Source organism: Mustela erminea, chromosome 10, assembly GCF_009829155.1.
Source record: "Mustela erminea isolate mMusErm1 chromosome 10, mMusErm1.Pri, whole genome shotgun sequence".
NCBI classification, from domain to species: Eukaryota; Metazoa; Chordata; class Mammalia; order Carnivora; family Mustelidae; genus Mustela; species Mustela erminea.
The window spans coordinates 82,424,444-82,451,966 of record NC_045623.1 but is presented as its reverse complement, the minus strand read 5'-3'; the positions used below and the strand labels follow the sequence as shown (position 1 = coordinate 82,451,966).

At 37.0% G+C, this 27,523-nt stretch overlaps 1 protein-coding gene across 13 annotated transcripts in view; it reads left to right on the top strand.

Moving 5' to 3' along the window:
* The window catches only part of LOC116600647 (protein argonaute-3), a 127,065-nt gene that overhangs the window by 88,176 nt on the left and 11,366 nt on the right, over positions 1 to 27,523 (top strand). For 11 of the 13 annotated variants that reach the window (XM_032360803.1, XM_032360802.1, XM_032360804.1 and 8 more), the window contains 10 exons: positions 2,413 to 2,500; positions 2,634 to 2,781; positions 3,194 to 3,313; positions 5,841 to 5,963; positions 6,342 to 6,475; positions 9,668 to 9,852; positions 19,958 to 20,117; positions 21,630 to 21,720; positions 26,334 to 26,528; positions 26,863 to 26,997. In XM_032360803.1, coding sequence (XP_032216694.1) covers positions 2,413 to 2,500; positions 2,634 to 2,781; positions 3,194 to 3,313; positions 5,841 to 5,963; positions 6,342 to 6,475; positions 9,668 to 9,852; positions 19,958 to 20,117; positions 21,630 to 21,720; positions 26,334 to 26,528; positions 26,863 to 26,997 — 1,379 coding nt within the window. Of the gene's footprint in view, positions 1 to 2,412; positions 2,501 to 2,633; positions 2,782 to 3,193; positions 3,314 to 5,840; positions 5,964 to 6,341; positions 6,476 to 9,667; positions 9,853 to 19,957; positions 20,118 to 21,629; positions 21,721 to 26,333; positions 26,529 to 26,862; positions 26,998 to 27,085; positions 27,153 to 27,523 lie in introns of all 13 variants that reach the window. The other 2 variants (XM_032360810.1, XM_032360805.1) reach the window with 2 other exon arrangements.

Below are 27,523 nucleotides of genomic sequence, written 5' to 3'. Positions count from 1 at the left end.
TGGGAGGGACTGGGCAGAGAATTATCTAGTCCATTTTTTTTAATTTTTGCTAACCCCTGGGTTGGGTCAAATCCTTAGGCACCTAAGACCCTAGATTTGGGGTAGAAAATTCTGAGTTGGATCTAACTGGCCAACTGATTATTTTTTTTTCCCTCCATTCAAAGTCCAAAAGGCTTTGTTGACTTTTTGGGGGGTTTTTGTTGTTGTTTTTTAAAAGAGAGTTCTTTAACATACATCATATAACCCTACCATGGAAATTCAAGAGAATCAGAGTTATGTATTCTGTGCTATATATTTGGGCTTAATTTTTAGCCAGCATAAAGAATTTGATGATAACTGTTAAATAGTGATACAAAGTGTGCTATAATGAACAGATTTCCTTAGCATTTATTTGGTTCTAGTTGAACTTTTATCTAAATATTTAACAGTAACTTCAGAGTGTTCCTTTGTACAATTATTCATCATGGTTAAATAAATATTGGGACAAGTGTATGGCAGAAGTACCATATGTTTATAAAAGAACCAATTTATTTTTGGTAAAACCTTTCTTAGTAGGCTATTAGAATCTTAAAATAACTTCTGTAATTCAGGGGAAAACTAGTAGAAAATAGCTAAGTGGTGTAGATAACAGAAAAAATTTTCTAAAACATAGTATTTCAGAACATAATATTTTTTACATGCTGCTTCATGTTGTTACTTCATATTGCTTCCTTCACATTTCCTTCTTACGAGACCTTCTTTAGATAATATTTTCTAGTCTTCTTTATAATATAAAGGCATAGTATATGCTCTAATCTGAAATTTTAGTTTTATAAAGGTAATTACCAATAAAAACTACTTACCACTGATTGAGTTAGGAGTACTTCTCAAGAAAAATCCATACCAATTTGGTACAATGACACTATGTCCATTTAACATCTTAATTTGTGCTGATACATTAGAAGAAAATATTACTATGAGTGAACTTTGTGTTTGGTACTGCAGTTAATAATTAGATAGGAAAATAAATAACACTGTTGCAGGATTTCTCAGCCTGGCCAGTATTGATATTTTGGGCTGGATAATTCTTTGTTGTGGTCTGGAGTGGAGGTCATCCTGTCCCATGCATTGTAGGATATTTAGCATCCCTGGATCCAAAAATCCCTGAATCCAGCATCCATTAGATGCCAGTAACACACCCCATTCCTAATAATTAAAACTATCTTCAGACATTACCAGAGGTTCCCTGGAGGGCAAAATTGCATGTGGTTGAGAACCACTGCACAATAGGAATCACAAATGTAACAGGGAAATAATACAAAAGTAATACCATAAATACTATCAGGAAACTAAAAGTTGTCTTTCATCTACCCCTTTCTAGATTTTCTGCCTTAGGAGTCTAGGCTATAGTAATAGAGTTGCTATAAGTGGTGGCCACAGTTTGTTAACTCTTCTCTAGGTAGCTCCAAGATGGCACTCTCAAATACGATAGCACCAGCCGCATGTAGCTATTTAAGTTAATTAAATTAAAATAAATGTTCACTTTCTTAGTTACACTACCCACATTTAATGTGCCAGACGTAGAACATCCCATCATCTCAGAAAGTTCTATTGGACAGCACTGCTTAAGAAAATTAACCCCAGAGAATTTCACCAGTGGCTTAAAAAACCATTGCTTCACTTTCTAAAGAAACTCCTGTGGTCCATAGATGAACTGCAAGGATTCAGGAACATCTAAAATCATAAGCTAAATTATGTGTTTATGCAATTTTCTGAGAGTTTATTGCTTTCATCAGATTCTCAAGGGGGTCAGTGATAAGAAGATAGGGTGCTCTAAATTATTTTGGTTGCATTTAATTTCTGATAAGTCAATATCAGCTGTGTCACTATCGTACACTTCAGATAAACTGTCACTCTCCTTCTGTTAAAGGGGCCTGGAATTTTTTTTCTTCCTACTTTAAAAATCTTTGAAGGACTTCCTTCTTGAGATCCATGAAGTTCTAATCTTCAGTCACTATGTGATGACTGGCATACTTTGAAAATTATAGAGTATGTTGAGAATTATTACAACTCCTCTTTTATTCCTCCTTTCTTCTCCCAGCATAAGTACCTAAATTTATTATAAACAGGGTTGGTTTGTTTGTTTTTTTTCCCTAATTAATGGGGAACTTTGCCCCTTGTTCTTTAGGCTTTGCAAATTTTATGCTTCTGTTTTTTAATGTGTAGAGCTTGATAAGATAGGGAAAAATGTTTGGAGTTAGATCTATCAATATTGTAATCTTTACTAGCAATGTTATTTATAAAATCCTTTATTAATATCATATTGCCTATATCACAGATTTTCTGTTTAGAATTTGAGTTTGTATAGTAGTGAATAGGCTTTAGAAATACTCAACATGTATACTCAACCTCATTTTTTCTTGTTGGGAACAGGTCTGAAGGTTGAAGTGACTCATTGTGGAACAATGAGACGGAAATACCGTGTTTGTAATGTAACAAGAAGGCCTGCCAGTCATCAAACGTAAGAAAAGCTGGTGTTTGTCAGAGCAGAGATTGATGTGAGGCAGCTTGGTCTAGTTAGTGGTTTGGGAGTTTTGCTCACCATAATGAGATGAGAGTTGTTAATGTGTACTTTTTTTTTTTTTTTTTTCCAGCTTTCCTTTACAGTTAGAAAACGGTCAAACTGTGGAGAGAACAGTAGCACAGTATTTCAGAGAAAAGTATACTCTTCAGCTGAAGTACCCACACCTTCCTTGTCTGCAAGTGGGGCAGGAACAGAAACATACCTACCTGCCACTAGAAGTAATGTGTTTAGGCTGTTTTTTAATATCACCTTGTTCATTTTTTCTTTGGGGTTTTTTATGGCATATAACTTCATGCTCTCACATTTATTTTGGAGATTGAACTGTTTCTAAATTTTACTTTATTTTAAAATTTTAATAATGAAATAATATGGAAAATTTCATCCACAATCCTACCACTCTACAGTAACTACTGTTAACATTTTGGTACACTTCTTTTCAGCCTTTTTATCCAGTGTACATTTTATCTTGTTAATAATCATACTGTAAAACAGTATTGTTTACTATTTTATTTAACATAATATTAAAAAGAAGTTTAGTGATAGATTTTAAAATTTTAATTTTGCATGTAATTGGCAGTGAGAGTTAAAAAAGATAAATACATCCAGTACAAAACTTTTTTCTGTTTGTAGGTCTGTAATATTGTGGCAGGGCAACGATGTATCAAGAAGTTAACAGACAATCAGACTTCCACAATGATCAAGGCAACAGCAAGATCTGCGCCAGATAGACAAGAGGAAATTAGCAGATTGGTTAGTACTCGACTCTAGAAATGGGAATTAAAAACATTTTAGGGTGGGGGCTCCTGGGTTGCTCAGTGTTAAGCATCTGCCTCCGGCTCAGGTCATGATCCTAGGATCCTGGGGTGGAGCCCAGAGTCAGGCTCCCTGCTCAGCAAGTAGTTGGCTTCTCCTCTCTCTGCTTCTTCCCCCATTTGTTCTCTCTCTCTCTCTCTCTCTCTCTCTCAAATAAATAAATAAATAAATAAATAAAGTTGGGGTGAGGTACAACTAAAGAGCCATGTCCTTATCAGCTCGTAACCATTTCACAGACTGTCAGATTTAAAAGGGATCATGGAAGTTGAAGTCATCTAGTGGTGTTCTAGGGGTAACCCTTAAAGTGTTCTATGAGAGCCATTAGATCCTTGTAATTTAACCTAGAGCTCTTTAATTAAATCTCGAGCAGCTGCTCTCAGAACCAATGTTTCAATTTAGTGAACTGAACTTCATTACCTCCCACCTAAAAGAGAAAGGGCGAAGGAAAAAAAGCCAGTGTATTATGACTAGCAATGGTGAGTCTTAACTGTCAGTACGATTGTTTAGCCGCCTTCATCAGACTGGTAACTGTATAGGATGAATAAAGAAATATGAGACTGCTCCAGTCATTTTGAATACCCTTTGTATTATGCAAGTGAAGAGAAAAAAGTCTAGAAATAGGAATATTACTTTGGGTAATAGTGAAGATTGTTATAAAAGGATTGTAAAACTGGCCCTTTCATTTTGTAAGCCAATTACAGGGAAAAAGAGACTTTTTTCCAAAATGGTTTTATAAAGAGTAAATAAAAATTATTATATGATACTTAATTAGGAGAGTGTAGGTTGGTTTTCATGATGGATTTTTTTCTGATCTATTATGACGGGATTTTAAGACATTTAAGAGGCTAAACCTCTCACTATCTCTAAAATTTCAATAATTAGTTCTAACAGTTTATTCTAACTTTTCTTCCAAAGAGGTAATATTGTACCATGACTAAAAGCATAGGCTTTGGAATCTTAACAGCTCTGGGTCCAAAGTCTATCTTCTTCACTTACTTACTGTTACTGTTACATTATTGCAATAACAGCATCCAGAAGACTAGTGCAGTGATTGAGTAGGAACTCTAGAATCAGAACATACACGGTTTCAGATTCTGTGTCACTTGCTTAGCTAGATGGTTTTTAGGCCAGTCATTTAACTTTATAAAATTTTAGACTTATCCTCTATAGAGATTATAACAGACCTCCTTTTATAGTTACAAGGTTGTTGTGGAGAAATTAATTATAAAACTTAACACCAAGCACATCATACAACAAGTTTTTATTTATAGTAGTTGTTACTCTTTGTAACCTTACTATGAAGATACACTAAAACACACCAGAAATGAATGGCATTTAAAGAAACATTAGTGCCTAACCTTAAACAACCACTTCTGCTTATTGTGGGAAGATTCTTTTTAAATATTTAGATTACATAGGGTTTTTTTAATGGTTTGTTCCTCAAACACTTGAACACCACCTTCGTTTAGTAACCTCATTTGACTTTTACTCTGAAACTGAGTAAATATGTTTTGAAAAACACAGTTACTATAGCATGATATAAACATGAATTATATTCTGAGGTCCAAGTCTATACTGAATTAATTTTTTTTTTTTTTAAAGATTTTACTTATTTGTCAGAGAGCGTGAAAGAGACCACAAGCAGAGGGGAGAGGCAGGCAGAGGGAGAAGCAGGCTCCCCGCAGAGCAAGGAGCCTGAGGTGGGACTTGATCCTAGGACACTGGGATCATGACCAGAGCTGAAGGCAGACGCTTGAGCGAGTCAGCTCTCCAGGCATCCCAAAATTCTTTATCAACCAGTATTGCACTGTATGTTAACTAACAAAATTTAAATTTAAAAAAAATCTTTTTTATCTTTGTAACTGTGGATATATCATGTAAAAATTATCATCTGTATCATATTGGCTTTCTTAACTGTCTCAAGTGTATTGCATTGAATAATTTTATAATATGGTACTTTTTATCTGAAAATATTCAAGTAATTTTATATAAGTTGTAAATCAAGTAATTAGGGAAAAAAAGACTTTAAGATCATCAATATCTGCTATCAAACTCTATGTAAAATAAATTTTAATAATATATGTCTGGATCTTCTAATTAGAAGTCCTTAACATTTTTTAGGTCAGGAATTTCTTGCTCTTTTGATCTCTAGGCCACCCTCTCCAAAGCGCATTAGATTTAATCATATAGAATTGGCATCTTCATAGATTGCAAATAATTGAAATTTCTTATTTTTCAGCCTAATACATTTAAATTTCTGTAAATTACCAGGAGGTTCACAAATTTCCTGTGATCCATTCATGATCTGTCATCCCAGATTAAGATTTCTCATCCTATACTTAGGGCATCATTGACTAGATCCAAAACATTGTGGACATAGTGAAGAAAAGAAAACAGAGGCTTCTAATGAACGAAGCGGGGACTTGGGGGAAGTTCTGAAAGTAACTACGATTTTTTCTGTTAGGTAAGAAGTGCAAATTATGAAACAGATCCATTTGTTCAGGAGTTTCAATTCAAAGTTCGGGATGAAATGGCCCATGTAACCGGACGTGTACTTCCAGCACCTATGCTGCAGTATGGAGGACGGGTAAAACCTCTTGATAATTTTTTAAATATAAACATACAGCTTCTATTTACAGAGAGAAGAGCATCCTAGCTAAGTCTGAGTTTCGGAAAGTGGTGTGTTTTTTTGTTGTGGTTTTGTTTGTTTGTTTGTTTGTTTGTTTTTGGTTTTTTTTTGCTCCAACAGTACTTTTTTGTTTCAAGGTATCTTTGCTTAAGTTTATAGTTTTGGGTTTATATGATTAAAAAATATAACTAATACTGATTTAGAGCAGCATTTTACATGATTATCAGATATTTATCAATTCAGCAATTTGAAATGCTTTATCAGCTCAGTGAAGTAAATTGTATATTAAGTGTTTTCTTCTTTTTTGCCTTATTTCTCTTTCTCCTTTTTCTGTAGAATCGGACAGTAGCCACACCAAGCCATGGAGTGTGGGACATGCGGGGGAAGCAGTTTCACACAGGAGTTGAGATAAAAATGTGGGCTATAGCTTGTTTTGCCACACAGAGGCAGTGCAGAGAAGAAATACTGAAGTAAGGCGTGTCATTAGTTTGGTTTGGGGAACTTTTTGTGTTTCAGTTCTATTTTTCGATTTTAAACAACTCAGCTAATGTTCTAACCAGTGTTGTCTCAATAGGGAATATATTTAATCACTGAAACTTTGAAAATGTTTCTTCTCAATAGTTTGATGGAGAATTCTGAATTTGTTAGTCGGTAAAATCATTGATGCATTCTCCTAGGCATCCTAACAGTCTAGCTTATGTGGTACAGAAGCATCATTGGCTTTTTATGGCAAATAGGTTAGGTTTAATTCCCAGCCTTACCAATTCGTAGCTTTATTACCATGAATAATTTATATAATTTCATTATGCTTCAGTTTTCACCTTTTTAGAGATAACAGTACCTATCTCTTAAGTGAGGGTTAAAGAAGGTCCTTATTTCTCAATTGAGGTCCTTAAAAGAGTGACTCTTCGTTTTCACTTACTTACTTCTGAAAATTTGGCCTCCATCTCTACCACTTCCCCTGTTCCCCAGATTCTTTTCCTCAGCATATAAGTGCTCAGTAATCTTCTGTTCAAATTAAAACAAAAATTCATCAATTTTCAATTTACCTAATTGAAATAAATGCTTCCAGCCTTCTATTTTCTCACCGTCTTAGAAATCCTAGTGCTGGGGCACCTGGGTGGCTTAGTGGGTTAGGCCTCTGCCTTCTGCCCGGCTCAGTGTCTCAAGGTCCTAGGATCAGGCCCCCCGTCGGGCTGTCTGCTAGGCAGGGAGCTTGTTTTCCCCCTCTCTCTGCCTGCCTCTGCCTCTTTGTGATCTCTCTCTCTGTCAAATAAATAAATAAAAATCTTTAAAAAAATGAAATCCTAGTGCTCTTCTGAAACTAGTTTCTGGAAGATCTCCAATCGATTATAAATGCTAATGGTCTTTCCTCAGCCATTATTTTTCTCAAAATTTGTGCAACATTAAATACAGTTGACTATTTCTTAACATTCTCTCCATTCTTGCCCTTCTGGTTTCTTTTTATCACATTGGCTTTTCTTCTTCTGTGTCTTCCCTCCTTGGGACCCTCAGGTCTTTGAGACCTTGGCAGTCTCAAAGGCTTCTGCTGTCATTCTTGTTTGAGGAGCAATGCTGTCATGAAAGAGTACCACCTCCACTTGTGACTACAGCCCCCCCTAAAACTTTCAGGATTTTCTTAACAAAGAATAACAATAAAAATTAGTAGGACATTGAAAATCTTTCACCTGCCTCTTAAGCCCCTTCTCTATTTTCCCATATTCTGGACAAAGAAACTGAAGCACTGTATTCCCTATATCTCCCTGGCACTTTTTTTATTTTTATTTTTATTTTCTCTTTTTGATCATGCTGCTCTTTACTGAAAATGCCTCCTTCCTATCCCTGCTTCTCTAAATAATACCCAGTCTTCTGTGATTGTGATGCTAGAAATAATCCGTCTTAACTCGAAACACACTAGTTCATCAGTATTTTCTCTCTTTGCTCTTGTCACTTTCTCTGTGAAATACAGTTGTTCTGTTTATCTGTAAATTTACCTCTCCTCTAAAATCTAATTTTCTTAAGAAAATGATTATTGTCTAATTTAAATCTCCACTAATAAGATCCTAAAAATATACCCCTAATGAATAGTTCTTCAAAGATATAGAGGCCAGTTTACCAACAAGGCCAGTTCAGAGTTTGCCTTACCTTCTTCGTATGAGAAATAATAAGATTTTTTTATTTGTTTCTGTTTACTTTTTTTATTAGCTCCAAATTTCTAAATGTATATCTTAAGGTTCACTTAATACACTTTTTTTTTTAATTAAAGGTTTTATTTGTTTATTTGTCAGAGAGAGTGAGCACAGGCAGACAGAGTGGCAGGCAGAGGCAGAGGAAGAAGCAGGCTCCCCACTGAGCAAGGAGCCCTATGCAGGACCTGAGCCGAAGGCAGCCGCTTAACCAACTGAGCCACCCAGGCGTCCCTAATACACACTTTTTCCCCAAAGTTTTCATTCCCTGCTTTCAAGTAAACTGTCATAAAGACAGTTTACTACAATGCTGTGATCATCTTATTCGACCTCCAGAGGCCAAAGTTTCTCAGTTGTTCCTCAAGCACAGAGTTATTCTTTTCGTTTTACATTTGTTATTTATGGTTTGCTAGAACTCTCATAATCTTTTGGCTTATGGTTCTTGTTCAGGCTGACTGAAAATACCCAACTTCATACCTTTTGAATTAAACATTAATAAGGAAAAGGAAAAGAAAGGAATTCCTACAAGCTTCATCTCTGAGGGAATGAGAGTTTTTGCTGAAAGATAACTCAGATCCTTGACTTAAGACCTTACTCTTGTTTTAAAAACAAGTGAAGTGATTGTTAAATCATGACATCATTACTTATCTTAGGCTAAATGCAGAATTTTGTTTAAATATGGAATTATTAGTCTTTTGTTGCTTTTAGTGTGGCTAAAAGTACATTGAAGTACTACCTGCCTCATTTGTTTTTAAATGTGGTTTCACTTTTTTTTTTTTTTTTTTAATTCTTAATTTTTTCTGGGAATACAATCTTTGCTGCTATCCTAGTTTCAGATACATAGTATTGTGGAAACAAATTTTGGACTAGATCATACTTCTGTCTCTACCATTTATCTAATCTTTTGACATTGGTGAGATACTTAATGTCCTTGAAACTATGTCCTGATCTACTAAATGGGAATAATAATTCACCTACCACCTTTTTATGAATGTCATCATGATCAAATTAGAAAATGTACAACAGTAGATTAAATTTATGAAACTATTACCATGTCTTGGGTGGTGTTGCTAAGTTCATGTATTATGTCATTTATTATTGACACCAGCCCTATAATAGAAGTAATCATCTTACAGATGAGAGGAGCTGAAAAATTTGTCTTACTGTTTCACAGCTACCAGGTAACAGAACCAGAATCATCCTAACTCTAGAACTGAAGTCTTAACCAGCATACTCTATCACTAGTGCCCTTTGTAAACTACGCAGTGCCACATTATTATATAGCAGTGTTCCTAGTTTGCACAATCGATTACTGACCAGCCACTCCTTTAATATCAGTAAGCCTTGGTGACCTCTTCATATGCGGAGCACACAAATCGTTGCTTCATTCTCTATTCACTTCTCAAACTTTCCATTCCACTTTGTAGGTGTGGATGACTAGACAAAGGATTTAGTTTTAGTGATTTCTTCTCCTAGGGGTTTCACGGACCAGCTGCGTAAGATTTCTAAAGATGCAGGGATGCCCATCCAGGGCCAGCCTTGCTTCTGCAAATATGCGCAGGGGGCAGACAGCGTGGAGCCCATGTTCCGGCATCTCAAGAACACCTACTCTGGGCTACAGCTCATTATCGTCATCCTGCCAGGGAAGACACCTGTGTATGGTAAGGATATCTTAAGATTGCATTTTTCCTCGAGTACTTGGTGTTCCTTTTAAAATTTTGCTAAAACATATCCTAAAATTTTGAAACATTAAAACATATTTTAATAGCTGCTGTATTTAAAACCTTGTAGGGTTACTTTAAAAAGACAAATCAGTAAAGGAGGCATCACAAAACAATGGTTAAAGAATTATTTCTTTAAAATGGCACTAAGAGGGCGCCTGGGTGGCTCAGTGGGTTAGGCCGCTGCCTTCGGCTCAGGTCTTGATCTCAGGGTCTTGGGATCGAGTCCCGCATCGGGCTCTCTGCTCAGCAGGGAGCCTGCTTCCTCCTCTCTCTCTCTCTGCCTGCCTCTCTGCCTACTTGTGATCTCTGTCTGTCAAATAAATAAATGGAATCTTTAAAAAATAATAATAATAAAAATAAAAAATAAAATAAAATAAAATGGCACTAAGAGGGGCACCTGGGTGGCTTAGTCAGTTAAGCCGCTGCCTTTGGCTCGGGTCATGATCTCAGGGTCCTGGGATTGAGCCCCACATCAGGCCCTCTGCTTGGCGGGAAGCCTGCTTCTGCCTTTGCTTCTCCCTCTCCCTCTGCTCCTCCCCTTGCTCATGCTGTCTCTCACTCTCTCTCTCAGATAAATAAATCAAAAATTTTTTTAAAGAATGGCATTAAGATAACTTGCATATCAATATAATGTAGTGGTTAAAAGCACAGACTCCAGGGGCACCTGGGTGGCTTAGTCAATTAAGCATCCAGCTCTTGATATGATCTCAGAGTCATGGGATTGAGCCGTATGTTGGGCTCTGCTCTCAGCAGGTAGTCTGCTTGAGATTCTCTCTTTCCCTCTCCCTCTCCCTCTGCCCCTCACCCGCTCTCACTCTTTCACTCTCTCTCTCGGATAAGTAAATCCTTAAGGGTTCCAGGGGAAGCACAGGCTCTGGAGTCAGACAGTTCTGCTTAAGACCCAAGCTCTGCCAGATAACTACCTGTAGGAATCTAGCTGAATTACTTAACCGTAATAGGCTTTAGTTTTCTCATCTTTGAAATTGGTATTCTAAAAATAACTAACCTATACAAGATAGGTATAAAGATGAAATAAATTTACATCTGTAAGCAGAGTGTAGAATAATAACTGTTACGTAGTAAGTACTCAGTAAATGATAGCTATTATTTTTGTTAAATTAAAATTTAGTGAGATTAATAAGTTAAACATAAATCATTGAATTGTAGAAAAATACAAAGGAAGTATAATTTTCAAACTACTAACAGTGTAATTGTCTAGGTTTAGAAATGATAGAATAGTTCACCCAAAAAAATTGTTAGATTTACTGCATAAAAATTGAGTTTTCTGTAGGTCACAGATACATAACTAAATTTAAAGGAAACCAAATAAAATAAATAAATAAGTAAATGGAAACCAGTAGAATCTAAAAAATATTTGCCACAAATGCAGACAACAAAGGGCTCATTTATTATTAAAATATCTGTATTGTTCCGTTGTTGTGATCGAAGAAAATAATCCTATGTCCTTTTAGATTAATGAGCAAAGAGTATAAACCAAAATTTCTCAAGGAAAACAAAACCAGTAAATATATAGAAAGTGTTGGTTTGGGGCACCTGGGTGGCTCAGTGGGTTAAAGTCTCTGCCTTCGGCTTAGGTCATGATCCCAGATCCTGGAATCGAGCCCCACATTGGGCTCTCTGCTCAGCCGGAAGCCTGCTTCCTCCTCTCTCTCTGTCTGCCTCTCTGCCTACTTGTGATCTCTGTCTGTCAAATAAACAAATAAAATCTTAAAAAAAAAAAAAAAGTGTTGGTTTTCACTAATAGGTAAAGAAAACTACAAGTAAATAAAAGTGAAATTTTATGTTACAAAATTAGCATATGTGTTTAAATATTATAATATTTAGCGCTTGTGAGGATGCAGTGAATCTAGAATTTTAATATATCACTGATGGCCTTGTTCTTTTTTTTATATATATATATTTTATTCAGTTGACAGCACAAGCAGGGGGAGCAGCAGGCAGAGGGAGAGGGAAAAGCAGGCTCCCCACTGAGTAAGGAGCCCGATGCGGGGCTCGATCCCAGGACCCTGGGATCATGACCTGAGTCGAGGCAGACAATCGGCTGAGCCACCCAGGCACCCCAATATGAATTTTTTTTAAAGGTTTTATTTATTTGAGAGAGTGTGTATGTGCACAAGCCAGGTGGGAGGAAGGAGAAGGAGAGGAAATTTCAAGCAGACTCCATGCTGATTGTGGAGCCCAACATGGGGTCTCAATCTTATGTGAGATCATGACCCAAGCCAAAATTAGGAGTCAGGTGCTTAACTGACGCAGCCACCCAAGTGCCCCAGCAGAATAAATTGATAATATCCTTTCTATCAAAAGTATAAAAATGTGGTTTTAACCTGTGATTCAGTATTTTTAATTACAGAAATGTGTTCACTGGAAAGAATTCATAATAGTGAAAAATCTGTATGTACAAATTTTCATAATTATATCTGTGATATTAAAACTTATTAAGATCTGGTTTTAACGAAACAGGACAAAACCAGAGAGACTCTTAATCTCAGGAAACAAACTGAGGGTTACTGGAGTAGAGTGGGGTGGAAGGGATGGCATGTCTGGGTGATGGACATTGGGAGGGGATGTGCTATGGTGAGTGCTGTGAATTGTGTAAGACTGATGAATCGCACACCTGTACCCCTGATACAAATAATACATTATATGTTAATTTAAAAAAAGAACTGGTTTTAAACAATGAGTAAGTTACATTATATTGATGAAATAGTGTGCAGTGATTATAAATGATAGTTATGAAATTCCAAAGATATTTTTTAAGCTGTGATAAAATATAGAAGGTTTTAAAGTCAAAGAACTTGTAAATCAGTAAGGAAAGGGCAAACAACTCACTGAAAAAATAGACAAAGGACATAAAACAGAAAAACAAATGTTCAGTTATCTTATAAAAAGATGTTCAGGGCCACGTAGGTGGTTCAGTCAGTTAAGTGTCTTCCTTCAGGTCAGGTCATAATCCCAGGGTTCTGGGATGGAGCCCTGCCCGAGGCTCTGTGCTTAGCAGGGAGCCTGCGTTTCCCTCTCCTTCTGCGTGCTACTCCCCCTGCTTGTGCTCTCTCTCTGTGTCAAATAAATAAAATCTTTAAAAAATAAAAATAAAAAATAAGTTTTAGATTTACAGAAAAATTAAGCTGATCACATAGAGAGTTCCTACATGCTTACCCCTTGCCCTACACACAGCTTACTGTATTTTTAACATCTTGTTTGGTATGTTTAATGAACCAGTACTGATAAATTAATATTAATATGTTATCCACAGTAGGTATTAAGGTTCACTCTTTGTGTTGTACTTGTCTGTGGGTTTTGATAAATATATAACATAGTATATACAGTGTTGGGTCCCCCAATAATAGGTCCATGGTCAAAGGAGCGAGACTGATACAAAGCGAAGGTCAAGCAAAGCTTTATTTTGTGCCAAGCATCAAGATTCAGACCAACTGTCAAGCAGACCGGTGGGGGCCGCCCCTTACAGAGAGGGCGACCCCTCCCTGCTTTCCAGACAACTTTTATAGAGCAAAGGCCATGTGGTTGGGCCTGGCCACACACAGGTGGCCAGTGAGATTGCAATACACAGAGAAAGCTGCACAGTCATGCTAGGTCACATATGGGTGGCCAATTGAACTACAATTCACCCCATTGTAGACATTTGCACTAGCCTATCACCTTGGTGAAAAGTGGTGCCCAAAAGGCGGGGATCACACTCCTTAGTAGCTAGGAGACAGTATGTGCCCCCCACTGATTGAGTACCTCCACCTGGCCTGACCCACCCTTGTCTCTAGACTTTGTTACCTGGGATTGGCTTCCTGAACTTGCTTTTAAGTAAGTTCCCCTGGGGGAGGGGGCAGTCAATTTAAGTTTTACAACAAAATGGCAGTTCAGCTGGGCTGGGGCCACTCTGACTGAATAGGCCCTTACAACAGTATCATAAAGAATAGTTGTACTGCTCTAAAAATCCCTTGTATTCCACCTTTTCATCCCTCCCTCCCTCTCCTCAAAACCCTGGTAACCACTGGCCTTTTTATGTCTTTACAGTTTTTCCTTTTCTAAAACGTGTAGTTGGGACTCATGCAGTATCTACCCTTTCCTAATTGCCTTCTTTCACTTAGCAATATGCCTTTAAGGTTCCTCCATGTCTTTTCGTGGCTTGTTACGTAATTTCTTTTTACTGCTGAATAATACTCCATTGTATGGATGTGCCACAGTTTGTTATCCATTCATCTATTTTTACCTTGCTTCCAGTTTTTGCCAAATATGAATACTGCTGCTGTAAACATTCATGTGTAGGATCTTGGGTGGGCATAAGTTTCCAACTGACTTTAGTAAATCAGTAGGAGCACAAATGCTTTATCAAATCGCAATACTGCCAAATTGTCTTCCAAAATGGCTGTACCAGCACGCCTGGCTGGCTCAGTTGGAAGACCATGGGACTCTTGATCTCCGGGTTGTGAGTTCAAGCCCCACATGGTGTGGAGAGACTGATTACTTAAATAATTAAACTTTTTAAAAAACAGCTGTACCATTTTGCATTCCCACAGCAGTGTTTGAGTGTTCCTGTTGTACTGCATCCTCAGCAGTGTTTGATACTATCAGTTTTTTGGATTTCAGCCATTCTGATAAGTGTATGGTGTATCTCATTGTTGCTTTAATTTGCAATTCCTTAATGACACAAAATGTTGAACATCTTTTCATAAGCTTATTTGCCATCTATATTCCTTTTTTCTTTTTTTTTTTTTTTTAAGATTTTATTTATTTGAGAGAGAGAGAGAAATCACAAGTAGGCAGAGAGGCAGGCAGAGAAAGGAGGAAGCAGGCTCCCCGCGGAGCAGAGAGCCCAACGTGGGGCTCGATCCCAGGACCCTGGGACATGCCCTGAGCTGAAGGCAGAGGCTTTAACCCACTGAGCCACCCAGGCGCCCCAGCCATCTATATTTCTTTAGTGAAGCACCTTTTCCAGTCTTTTGCCCACTTTTATGTTGTGGAAGTGTTCTTACTTTTCAGTTTTAAGAGTTCTTTGTATATTTTGGTTTTAAGTTTTCATGTATGTGTTTTGCATATATGTTCTCTCAGTCTGTGACCTGTCTTCATTCTCTTAACAGTTTCTGATATTAATAAAGACCAAACATCTTTAATATTAATAAAGTCCAACACATTTTTTCTGTCGCAGTTGGTGTTTTGGGGGTTATAATTAGAAACTCATTGGCACCCCAAGGTCACCTGAGTTTTCTTCTGTATTACTTTCTAATGGTTTTATAGTTTTGTTTTTACCTCTAAGTTTATAACCCATTTTGAGTTCATTTTTGTGAAAGATAAAAGGTCTGTGTCTAGATTCATTGTTTTGCATGTGGATGCTTTCTCAGTACCATACCAAAGGCTGTCTTTCTCCATTAAATTGCCCTTGCTACTTTGTCAAACATTAATTAACTGCATTTGTGTGAGTCTGTTTCTTTTCTGGTATCTTTATTTGTTTTGATTGGTCTGTATGTCTCTCAATTTGCTAATACTACACTGTCTTGATTAATGTGGCTTTTTAGTAAGTCTTGACGTCAGGTAGTGTCAGTTCTCTGACTTTGTTCTTCACTATTGTGTTAGCTATTCTAGGTCTTTTGCCTCTCTATGTAAACTTTGGAATTAGTTTGCAATATCTGCAAAATAACTTGCTGAGATTTTTAGTGGGATTACATTGAATCTATCAGTCGGGCTGGAAAGAATTGACATCCTAAAAATGTTAAGTATTCCTGTGCTTGAAGATGGACTTCCTCTCTTTTTAGAGCTTCTTTTATTTCTTTATCAAAGTTTTCTAGTTTTGTATAGATCCTGTACACATTTTGTTAAGTATATTTTTTTTTCCTTTTGGTACTAATATAAATGGTGCTGTGGTTTTCGTTTTAAATTCCTGTTGTTTATTTTTGGTATTTAGGAGAGCGGTTGACTTTTGTGTATTTTTGCCATATATCATGCAGCCCTACTAGTTCCATGTATCATGCACTTTGTAGTTCCAGGCTTTTTAAAAATTCTTTTGGATTTTTCTGCCTAGACAGTCATGTACTCTGTCAACAAACAATTTTGTTTCTTCATTCCCAGTCTGTATACTTTTATATCCTTTTCCTTTTGTTAGCTAGGAGTTAATAGTATGGTGTTGAATAGGAGTAGTGAGAGGAGACATCCTTGCATTCTTTCTTATTTTAAGGGGAAAGAATCTAGTTTCTCAGGGGTATGAATAATGTTAACTACCAGGAGCGGGGGGTGCTGTGTACCTCAGTAGGTTGAGCCTCTGCCTTCGGCTCAGGTCATGATTTTGGGGTTCTGGGATCGAGCCCCGCGTTGGGCTCTCTGCTCTGCTGGGAGCCTGCTTCCCCCCTCTCTCTCTGCCTGCCTCTCTGCCTACTTGTGATCTCTGTCTGTCAAATAAATAAAATAAAATCTTTTTTTAAAAAAATAATAATAATGTTAACTACAGGTTTTCTGTATTTTTTTTTTTAACCAAGTTGGGGAAGATCCCCTCTAACCCTAGTTTGCTGAGAGTTTTTGTTTTTGTTTTTGTTTAAGATTTTATTTATTTATTTGACAGACAGAGATCACAAGTAGGCAAAGAAGCAGGCAGAGAGAGGGGGAGGAGAGCAGGGAAGCAGGTTCCCCGCTGAGCAGAGAGCCAGATGCTAGCTGGATCCTAGGCCCCTGAGATCATGACCAGAGCTGAAGGCAGAGGATCAACTCACTGAGCCACCCAGATGCCCCTTGCTGAGAGTTTTTATCATGAGCAGCATGAAGAAGTTTGTTAAATGCCTTCTCTGTATCTACTGATATGATCATGGTTTTTCTTTCTTAGTTGCTTAATGTGATCAGTTGCATTAATTGATTTTCACATGCTAAATCCCACTTGGTCATGGTGTATAATTACTGTACATCGTTGGATTCAGTTTGCTAATATGTTGAAGATTTTTACATACACGTTCATGAACTATATCAACCTGTAATTTTCCTTTCTTGTGATGTCTATACCTTGTTCTGATATTAGGGTAATGTTGGCCTCAAAATAAGTTAGAAAATATTCCTTCTGCTTCTGTTTTCTAGAAGATAACTGTAGAGAATTTGGTATCAGTCCTATTTAAATGCTTGGGAGAATTCATCAGTGAAACCATCTGGGCCTGGTACTGTCTTTTTGGAAGGTTCTTAATTGTGATTAAATAATTATTGATGGAATAATTCAATAAAAAGTGGGGCTTAGACTCATGACGCTGAGATCAGGAGTCAGCCACCTAACCAACCAAGCCACTCAGGCGCCCCTGATATAATTTCTTTAAAAGAAACAGGCCCATTCAGATTTTCTATTTCTTCTTTGTGAGTTCTGGTAGTATCATTCAAGGAATTGTTCCATTTCATGTAAGTTATCAAATTTGTGGGCCTATCATTCATAATATTCTTTAATTGTCCTTTCAATGACCATGGGACCAATAGTGATAACCTTTTTTTCTTTTTCTTTTTCTTTTTTTAAGATTTTATTTATTTGACAGAGATCACAAGTAGGCAGAGAGGCAGGCAGAGAGAGAGAGGAGGAAGCAGGCTTCCCATGGAGCAGAGAGCCTGATGCAGGGCTCGATCCCAGGACCCTGGGATCATGACCTGAGCCAAAGGCAGAGGCTTAAGCTTAACCTACTGAGCCACCCAGGCGCCCCTTTTTTTAAAATATTTTTTTAAAATATTTTTAAATTTCCCAAGACTTCTTTGATCCATGTGTTACACAGAATTATGTTAATATACAAATATATTGAGGGCACCTGCGTGGTTCAGTCGGTTAAGTGTCTGCCTTTGGCTCAAGTCATGATCTCAGGGTCCTGGGATCGAGCCACACATCAGGTTCCCTGCTCAGCAGAGAGTTTGCTTCTCTCTCTCCCTCTCCTTCTATGCTCTCTCTTTCTCAAATAAATAAATAAAATCTTTAAAAATACACACACACACATTATATTGGGAATTTCCAACAAATACATTTGTATTTCCTAGCTGTCCATTACTGATTTCTGTTTTAATTCCACTATGGTCTGAGACCATACTTTGTATGATTTCTGTTCTTTTAAATTTGTTAAGGTATGTTATTGGATCAGAATATGGTCTGTCTTGCTGAATATTCCATGTAAGTTTGAGAAGAATGTTTGTTCTTGCTGCCATGGAATGAAGTATTTTATAAATATCTTTTAGATTCAGGTAATTAATGGTGCTACTCAAGTTAACTGTTTCTACTTTTTTTTACAGCAGCTGCACCATTTCGCATTCCTACCATTAACGTGCAAGGGCTCCAGTGTTTCCACATCCTGGCAACACTTGTTTTCTTTTCTCTTTTCTTCTTTTTTTATAATAACCATCCTAATGGGTGTGAAGTGGTATCTCATTGTGGTTTTGATTTGCATTTCTTTTTAATTAGTGATGTGGAGCATCTTTTCATGTGCCTGTTAGTCATTTGTTTCTCTTCTTCAGAGATATTGTATATTTAGAGTCTCACACAGTACTAACATATATTAGATGCACATTAAATATTTGTTGAATGAAATAATGAACCTTTTCGGAGGGCAATTTGTCAGTATCTATAAAAATGTTAAATATAGGGTGCCTCAGTGACTGAGTTGGTTAAGCGACTGCCTTCAGCTCAGTTCATGATCCTAGAGTCCCGCATTGGGCTCCCAGCTCCACAGGGAGTCTGCTTCTCCCTCTGACCTCCTTGCTTATGTTATCTCTCGCTGTCTCTCTCTCAAATAAATGAATAAAATATTTTTTTAATGTTAAATATATATGTCTCTGATCCCTCAATTCTACTTGTAGAAATTTATCCTGAAGCTGTAAGTTATAGAACCAAACAAAAATAAATGTATAAGGATATTATTTGTAGCATTGTTTGAAACAGTGAAAACCTGGGGGCACCTGGGTGGCTCATTTGTTAAGTGTATGCCTTTGGCTCAGATCATGATCCTGGGTCCTGGAATCAGACCCTGCAAAAGGCTTCCTGCTCAATGAGAAGCCTGCTTCTCCCTCTCCTGCTCCCCCGGCTTGTGTTCCCTCTCTCGCTCACTCTCTTTCTGTCAAATAAATAAATAAAATCTTTAAAAAAAAATGAAAACCTGGAACAGGCTAAAAATATATCAGTGTATGACTGGTTAGATAAAATGGCATTTAAAAACAGACTAACAGGGTGCCTGGGTAGCTCAATGGGTTAAGCCTCTGCCTTCGGCTCAGGTCATGGTCTCAGGGTCCTGGGATTGAGCCCCTGCATGGTGCTCCCTGCTCAGTGGGGAGCCTGCTTCCCCCTCTCTCTCTGCCTGCCTCTCTGCCTACTTGTGATCTCTCTCTGTCAAATAAATAAATAAAATCTTTAAAAAAATAAAAAATAAAAATAAAAACAGACTTACTGCTATTGTTACAAATAAGAGCAACTTATATATTAAGATTCAGAATATACTATATGATTGAAAATGAGAGTTTGCAAAATAGAATGCAAGTTTGGTTTTTAAATGTTTTCCATATGTTTTATAAGAAAAGTATGTACACTGAACTCTTTATGGTAGTTACAATGGCTAAGGGGGGAGAAGTTACAGGAACCTTTTATTCTGTACACTGTAAAGGCTCTATTTTCAAATTGAAAGTTGGAAAATAGGATTGAAAATTCTAAGTATACTCTGAGTATAATTGTATTAAAATAATATAAATGAGAAAATTACTGGAAGAAAGTGCAATAAAATGCTAACGGGATTATGTATATTTTTCTTTCTGGTTTTTTAGTTATTATGGTTATACTGTTTTTATGATGACAGAAATATACTTTCTTCTCTAAAGAATAAAGCAACTGGGAAAACTGTCACTAAATGTGTAAGCTAATCTTCAAGGCATTATACTTTGAATTTTAACAGCATTGTTATGGTGTTTTTATAATTTCTGGTGTCCTGTAATACAGTGGTGTATTTCAAGGGGGAAGTATAGTACCTTAATTTTCAATAAAGTTTGACCTTTTTTCTAATTAGAGGTATTTGCATTTGTTCCATAGCGGAAGTGAAACGTGTAGGAGATACCCTTTTGGGTATGGCCACACAGTGTGTCCAAGTCAAGAATGTAATAAAAACATCCCCTCAAACTCTCTCAAATCTGTGCCTAAAGATAAATGTTAAACTCGGAGGGATCAATAATATTCTTGTACCTCATCAAAGGTAAGATAAGCTAATCACTTAACTAAATTTTAATTATTTTCTTAATTTTTTTGTATATTGTTATATCTAAGATCAGTGTAAGAAAGGGACAGTCTTGTTGATTCTTGCTATGAAAGATAAGTAAACATTTTAGAAAAGAATTTCAGGCAAGATTAAGAGATTCCCTTGGGAAAATCCCCTCCCATCCTCATTTTTATTTAATATATGCAGAGATCCTCCTGCCTAGTTAGAAAGTATTGAGCGTTTTATTTATTTTTCTGGGGAGCTCAGCTTAACAAAGTTTCTCATTATTTGATAGTCATCTTCAACCTGGAACTGTGAGGTTACGCACTCACCTAGCAAGTTAGGAAAGAAGGGAGGGTCTTGAAGGGGGCATATGAATTAAGTAAATCAGTTAAATAAGCCTTATCAATCCCTGCTACAGTCAGTGGGACAATAGATTTTACTGTTAGATCGCAGTCATGTCTAAGAACTCTTAGGAAGTGTGACATAATGACTAGAAACAAGTGTTGGGGAAGACGTTATTTGGAGAATTGGACATCTGGTTTTCTTTCAGTAGTTAAAGCAACTAGGGCTTTAAAAAGTTAAATATCTGCACCAGTGCTTATCTGCACCACAGGTAAGCATTAGAATAAGGATAGACCCACATATATTTGACACAAAGCCCTTCCCCCCCCCCCCCCCGTTTTTCCTCTGCTTCCTGTTCCTGTTAAATAGATGAGAATCATAAATGAGATGGCTACAGAATTTTATCAACAAGTCCACAAGCTGAGAGACAGTCATTTGAATCGTAAAGGATATAGTTTTTTATTTTTTTTTATTTTAAAGATTTTATTTACTTATTTGACAGAGACACAGTGAGAGAGGGAACACAAGCAGGGACAGTGGGGAGGGAAAAGCGGGCTTCCCATAGAGCAGGGAACCCATTGTGGGGCTTGATACCAGGACCCTGGACCATGATCTGAGCTGAAGGCAGACACCCAACAACTGATCCAGCCAGGCATCCCAAAGGCGACATAGTTTTTTAAATAAGATGAACAACTAGCTACTTTAAATAATACATTCTCAAATTTATACTTTTGCCCAGGGGAGGGGGAGTAGTACTTTTTCAGTGTAAAGTTTAATGATGCTTTTTCTCATTAACAGATAACATAGTTTAAATGTGATAACATAGTTTAAATGTAAGTAGATTACAGAGTGATACAAGCTGGTGGGTTAATATAAGGAAGTTTATCATTTTTTGCCTGTTATGAAGAATGCTAGCCCTTTGCAACCTGCAACATCACTGGTTAAGGCAGAAAGTTGCTCTGTGTAAGCATTGGATAGACCCATTGTGATAGCTTTTACTTCATTGAGTTAGGAATTCATGAATCAAGAGACTAAAGCAGTAGTTCCAGCCTTTGAGGCTGTTCTGTGCTGTGTCAGCGGCTTGCAATTGTGTTTCAATAGTATAAACAGATAAATGCATAATGAAAATAGAATTATCTAACTCGTTTTAAAAATGTGTTTAAGACCTTCTGTGTTCCAGCAACCAGTGATCTTTTTGGGAGCAGATGTCACTCATCCACCAGCTGGTGATGGGAAGAAGCCTTCGATTGCTGCTGTAAGTGTCATTAGGCAGGTTTATCTTGTCTAAAGTTTAGATGATCAACAGTTTGGTTTCAGCTTTTTAAAATTTTAATGACACTCTCTCTGAAACCAAGTTTTATAAATATATATCTCTAGACTCACCTTTCGGGGCACCTGGGTGGCTCAGTCGTTAAGCATCTGCCTTCAGCTCAGGTCATGATCCCAGGGTCCTGGGATTGAGCCCCGCATCGGGCTCCCTGCTCAGAGAGAAGCCTGCTTCTTCTCACACTCCCCCTGCTTGTGTTCCCTCTCACTGTGTCTCTCTCTGTCAAATAATTAATAAAATCTTTAAAAAATTTAAAAATAGAATCAACTTTGAAATATTCTTTGGATTTTTCATTCCTGATTTAGGGCTACAGGTTACATATATGTTTGTTAAATGAAGCTTATTAATTGTATTACTCAAGTCTTTTGTTTCCTACTTCATCTATCTGGCCTATGATTGTATATTTTCAGTTAGTTTTTGTTCCAAGAGTTTATGTATTTCAGGAGTGTCTCTGTTACAGAAAGATGAATTGCATAAAACCTTGGTATATTGCTTTTTTTTTTCTCAGTGTACAATATCTTCTACCTTTGTCCAATCTAATACTTTTTCACCTGAATTTTTTGTTTTAATACTGCCACTCTGGGCACCTGGGTGGCTCAGTCAGTTAAGCATTTGCCTTCAGCTCAGTTCATGGTCTTGGGGTCCTGCTATAGAGTCCTATGTCTGGCTCCCTGCTCGGCGGGGGGAGGTCTCCTTCTCCTTCTTCCTCTACCCCTGCTTGGGTTCATGCTCTCTCTCTCTCTCTCTCTCTCTCTCTCAAATTAAAATAAATAATACTGCCACTCCTCCTTTTAACATTTGCCCACCTCTGTGTTTGGTAAAGTTTCTGTGTCAGTTCTTTAAAGTGTATTTTTTTTAAGATCCTATTCATTTTTTTTATTTTATTTTAAAGATTTTATTTTTATTTATTTATTTGACAGAAAAAGAGCAAAAGAGGGACCACAGATAGGGAAAATGGGCGAGGAAGAAGCAGGCTTTCCACGGAGCCAGGAGCCCTATGCAGGGCTCGATCCCAGGACCCTGGGATCATGACCCAAGCCAAAGGCAGAGGCTTAATATGTAGGTGCCCCCTACATATTTTTTCTATTACCCATTATAATCTTTATGTAAATTTTAACAATCTGGTATATTTTATTTATCCATGAAAATGATAGTAATGTTAAAATTTTCACCTAAGATTCCAAAGCTATTTTCACTAGTGGAGGAAATTTGCTTTTAATCTGTTAATACATTAATTATATTGCTTGGGCACCTGAGCAGCTCAGTTGGTTAAGTATCCGACTCTTGGTTTCTGCGCAGGTCAGAATCTCATGCATCCTGAGATAGAGCCCTCTGTAGAGTCCTGTACTTAGTGGGGAGGGGAGTCTGCTTGTAGATTCTCTCCCCCTGTTCCTCCCCCGACTCATGCACATGCTCTCTTGAGCTCTCTCTCTTTCTCTCTAAAATAAATAAATTTTGGGGGTGCCTGGATGGTTCAGTTAAGCATCTGCCTTCAGCTCAGGTCATGATCCCAGAGTCTTAGGATCGAGCCCTATGTCAAGCTCCCTGTTTAGCAAGGAATCTGCTTCTCCCTTTCCCTCTCCCCCTGCTTGTGCTCCCTCTCTTTGTCAAATAAATAAAATCTTTTAAAAAATAAAATAAAATAAGTCTTTTAAAAAATAAATTATGTTGCTTTTTCTTCTTACATTTATGCATGAGTTGTCATTTCAGATGTCCTACAGGTAGTATAGAGCCACTTCTGATATTCTAAAAATGTTCTTATGGAAAATGGAATTATTTTTTCAAAGAAGAAATTCAAAAGACTTACTTTGGATTTGCTATTTTGAGGTCTATTTTCCAAGAAAGTTTAATTAAGCATAGTTGGATTGTTGGACTTCTGGGTAGTCATTGTCCTTTTCTGCTGAATTCATTTCTAGCAAATATCCACTTTCTTTTATTGTTAGTAGAATTTATTCGTTGATTCTTTTTGCTATATGGCTTTATTCCCAAGAACTTAAAGACCAGTGTGAAAAAATAAATTTAAATGATAATTGCCACATAGTATAATAGATATTTAATAGCAATATAAATTAAAATTTAGATTGCAAAAACCTGGTGTGTTTTGAGAATGTTGAGAAATGTAGGGAATTAGAGTGTAATAAAACAGATTGTGAGGCCTAATCAGCTTTTGTGTGACTGTTTGTGCCATCAGAAGGGATATATATTTATTCTTTTAGTAGTGAAATACCATTCAGAAGAAACAAATAGCTAGGTTCCCTTTTTTTCCTTCTTTAGAAGATAAAGTAAAAGCAGATACAATCCCATGTACATAGTAGACAAATTCTAGTTCATTTTTTTAAAAAAGATTTTGTTTATTTATTTGACAGAGAAGAGAGACAGCGAGAGAGGGAACACAAGCTAGGAGAGTGGGAGAGGGAGAAGCAGGCTTACTGCTGAGCAGGGAGCCTGATGTGGGGCTCGATCCCAGGACCCTGGGATCATGACCTGAGCCAAAGGCAGACGCTTAATGACGGAGCCACTCAGGTGCCCCTCTAGTTCAATTTTTGAAAAACTTGATTATTTTGTAGTCTGACCTAACACAGAAGAGAAACAAGAATTTTCCATATTTTAGTTTCAAGTAATAAGTCATTAAGTTACGGACAGGAAGTTAAGGACTCTTTTGAAGTACTATTTTTATTTATTTTTAATTTAGGTATAACTGACATAGGTGTGCCGCATAATGATTCAGTATATGTACATATTTTTTAAAGAGCACCATAATAAATCTGATTAACATCTGTCACTATGATTATAAAATATTTTTTCTTATGATGAGAACTTTTAAGATTTACTCTGAGCAACTTTCAAATAGTCAGTACGGTATTAATGGTAGTCATCATACTGCATGCTAATACAGTTACATCTCAATGACATAATTTATTTTTTAACTGGAAGTTTGTACCTTTTGACCCCTTTCCCCATTTCATCCATCACCCACTCCCTGCCTCTGGCAACTACCAGTTCATTCACCAAATCTATGAGCTTGGTTGTTTTTGTTTTGTTTTGTTTTATTCCACATGTAAGTGAGGTCATAGGGTATTTGTCTTTCTCTATCTGACTTTTCTCACTTAGCATAATGCTCTCAAGGTCCATCCATGTTTGCACAAATGGCAGGATTCCATTCTTTTTATGACTGAATAATATTCCACTGTGTATCTATGCCACATTTTTTTTATTCATTCATTCATTGATGGTCACATAGGTGGTTTTCACATTTTAGCTACTTTGAATAATGCTACAGTGAACGTTGCGGTGCAGGCTCCCATTTTTGAAGCACTGGTGTAAATATTACCCTGGGAGAAAGAGAAACTGGAGGCAGAGTGTCCACCTGCTTCTCAGCCTTGGCTCTGATCAAAATGATGTATAGGCATTTTAAAAATATTCAGGTTCCAGAGATCATTCTTCAGTAGGTCTGTGAGTAACAATAGTCAAGGTTAATTTTTAAATTCATGCTTCAAAGTTTCCTTTACTCCAAAACACATAATAATATTAAACAGTATACACACAAAGAAAATTATGATAGTTACTCTCAAAACCAAGATTAACTTCTTTAAGGATTGAATGTAAAACACAAACATAATGCAGTAAGAGGACCAATGGATTCAAGCCTCTGGTCTAGGATGCTGCAGTAAGAGGAAAAATTCTTTTAAAGTTTATGAAGCTTGGGACGCCTGGGTGGCTCAGTTGGTTGGACAACTGCCTTCGGCCCAGGTCATGATCACGGAGTCCCAGGATCAAGTCCCACATCGGGCTCCCAGCTCCATGGGGAGTCTGCTTCTCCCCTCTGACCTTCTCCTCATGCTCTCTCTCACTGTCTCTCTCTCAAATAAATAAATAAAAATCTTTAAAGTTTACGAAGCTTAGCAGTTCTAAGATGGTATTTCAGAGTCTTAAGCATGGCTTCTGGAGTGGTTTACTAAAGATAGAAAGAGAAATCCGGGGTTTGAATGGGTCCTTTTATCTCCTTTCTCTTATTCTCCTTATCAGTGTCTTTCTGTCTCTTTATTTATTTGACAGAGAAGTCACAAGTAGGCAGAAAGGCTGACAGAGGGGATGGGGGAAGCAAGCTCCCTGCTGAGCTGAGAGCCTCATGTGGGGCTGGATCCCAGGACCCTGAGATCATGACCTGAGCCCAAGGCAGAGGCTTAAGCCACTGAGCCACCCAGGCACCCCTACACCTCATGTGGGTTTTGAACTCATGACCTCGAGATTAAGAGTCACACACTCCCAATAGCTATCCAAGTCAGCCAGGTGCCCCAGAAAATAGGTCTTAACTCTGTACTGGACCTTTTATTCTGCTCTTCCCTGGGAATTATTGATTTTTTATTACTCTCAAAATGAACTAAAAATGAACTTTTATTACTCTGAAATAATAAGATTATAATAAACTGCAAATTTAAATGAAATCCACATACTTTTTTTTCTATTTTTTGTGGTAAAATTCTTACTGGTGTAATTTTGATTGTCTTAATTTCTATTTTTCTTTACTTTTTCTAACCTAGGTTGTAGGTAGTATGGATGCCCACCCAAGCAGATACTGTGCCACAGTAAGAGTTCAGCGACCCCGACAGGAGATCATCCAGGACTTGGCCTCCATGGTTCGAGAACTTCTCATTCAGTTTTATAAGTCAACTCGGTTCAAACCTACTCGTATCATCTTTTATCGGGATGGTGTTTCAGAGGGACAGTTTAGGCAGGTTGGTTGCCTGGGATCTCATTATACTATAGTTAAATCAGATACTGTGTTTATAATATTGTGTCTAGTTTTGAAGTTTGAAATCTTAATTAAGTTGAGAATTCCACAAGTCAAAATTTGATACTTCCTTAGATTATCTCTTCTAAAATGTTTACTATGGATTTGTAAGCCTTGATTGCTAAGATCATGCTCTGGTAATAGTTAAAAATGGAACAGAGAAGTGTATTTATCTGAAAGTGATAAGATTAAGAAGTCCTAAAACCAAATCATCTTACTTTGAAGTATGTATAAGAGAACAACTGATGTATCAAATCTTTCCATTTCATCTCCTCTAGGTATTATATTATGAACTACTAGCAATTCGAGAAGCCTGCATCAGTTTGGAGAAAGACTATCAACCTGGAATAACCTACATTGTAGTTCAGAAGAGACATCACACTCGATTATTTTGTGCTGATAGGACAGAAAGGGTAATCTTACATCTGTTGTAATACTGTTATAAAACAAGCTTATCTTATATAGTTCATAGAGCACTAAACAAAGGCTCTCTGCCAACAGAAGAGGTTCCAGTGTATAGTAGCAGATCTCAGCATACCTCATTATGAATAGAGAAGCATCAAACTAGGTTGTTACTTTTTAACTTCCTAGAATTTCTGTTAACACTCCAAGTATTCAAAATTCTGTTAATACTTTTTGTTATTGTGAAGAAACTCATAGTTTTAAAATTGCTCTTTCTATTACTGTGTGTCTTAAATGTTCAGAAGAGGAAAGGTGCATTTATTTTTAAAAATGTCTTGTAAAAATTAGTTGTTTAAAAAGCTAGAGACTTTTGAGGATGACTAATAGAAATTCATGCAAACAAACTTCTAAATAATGCTTCTTTTAAAATTCACAGGATTTTTTTAAAGAATTTATTTATTTTTAAATAATCTCTATATGCAAGTATGGGGCTCAAACTCACTACACTGAGATCAAGAGTTGCATGCTTTACTGACT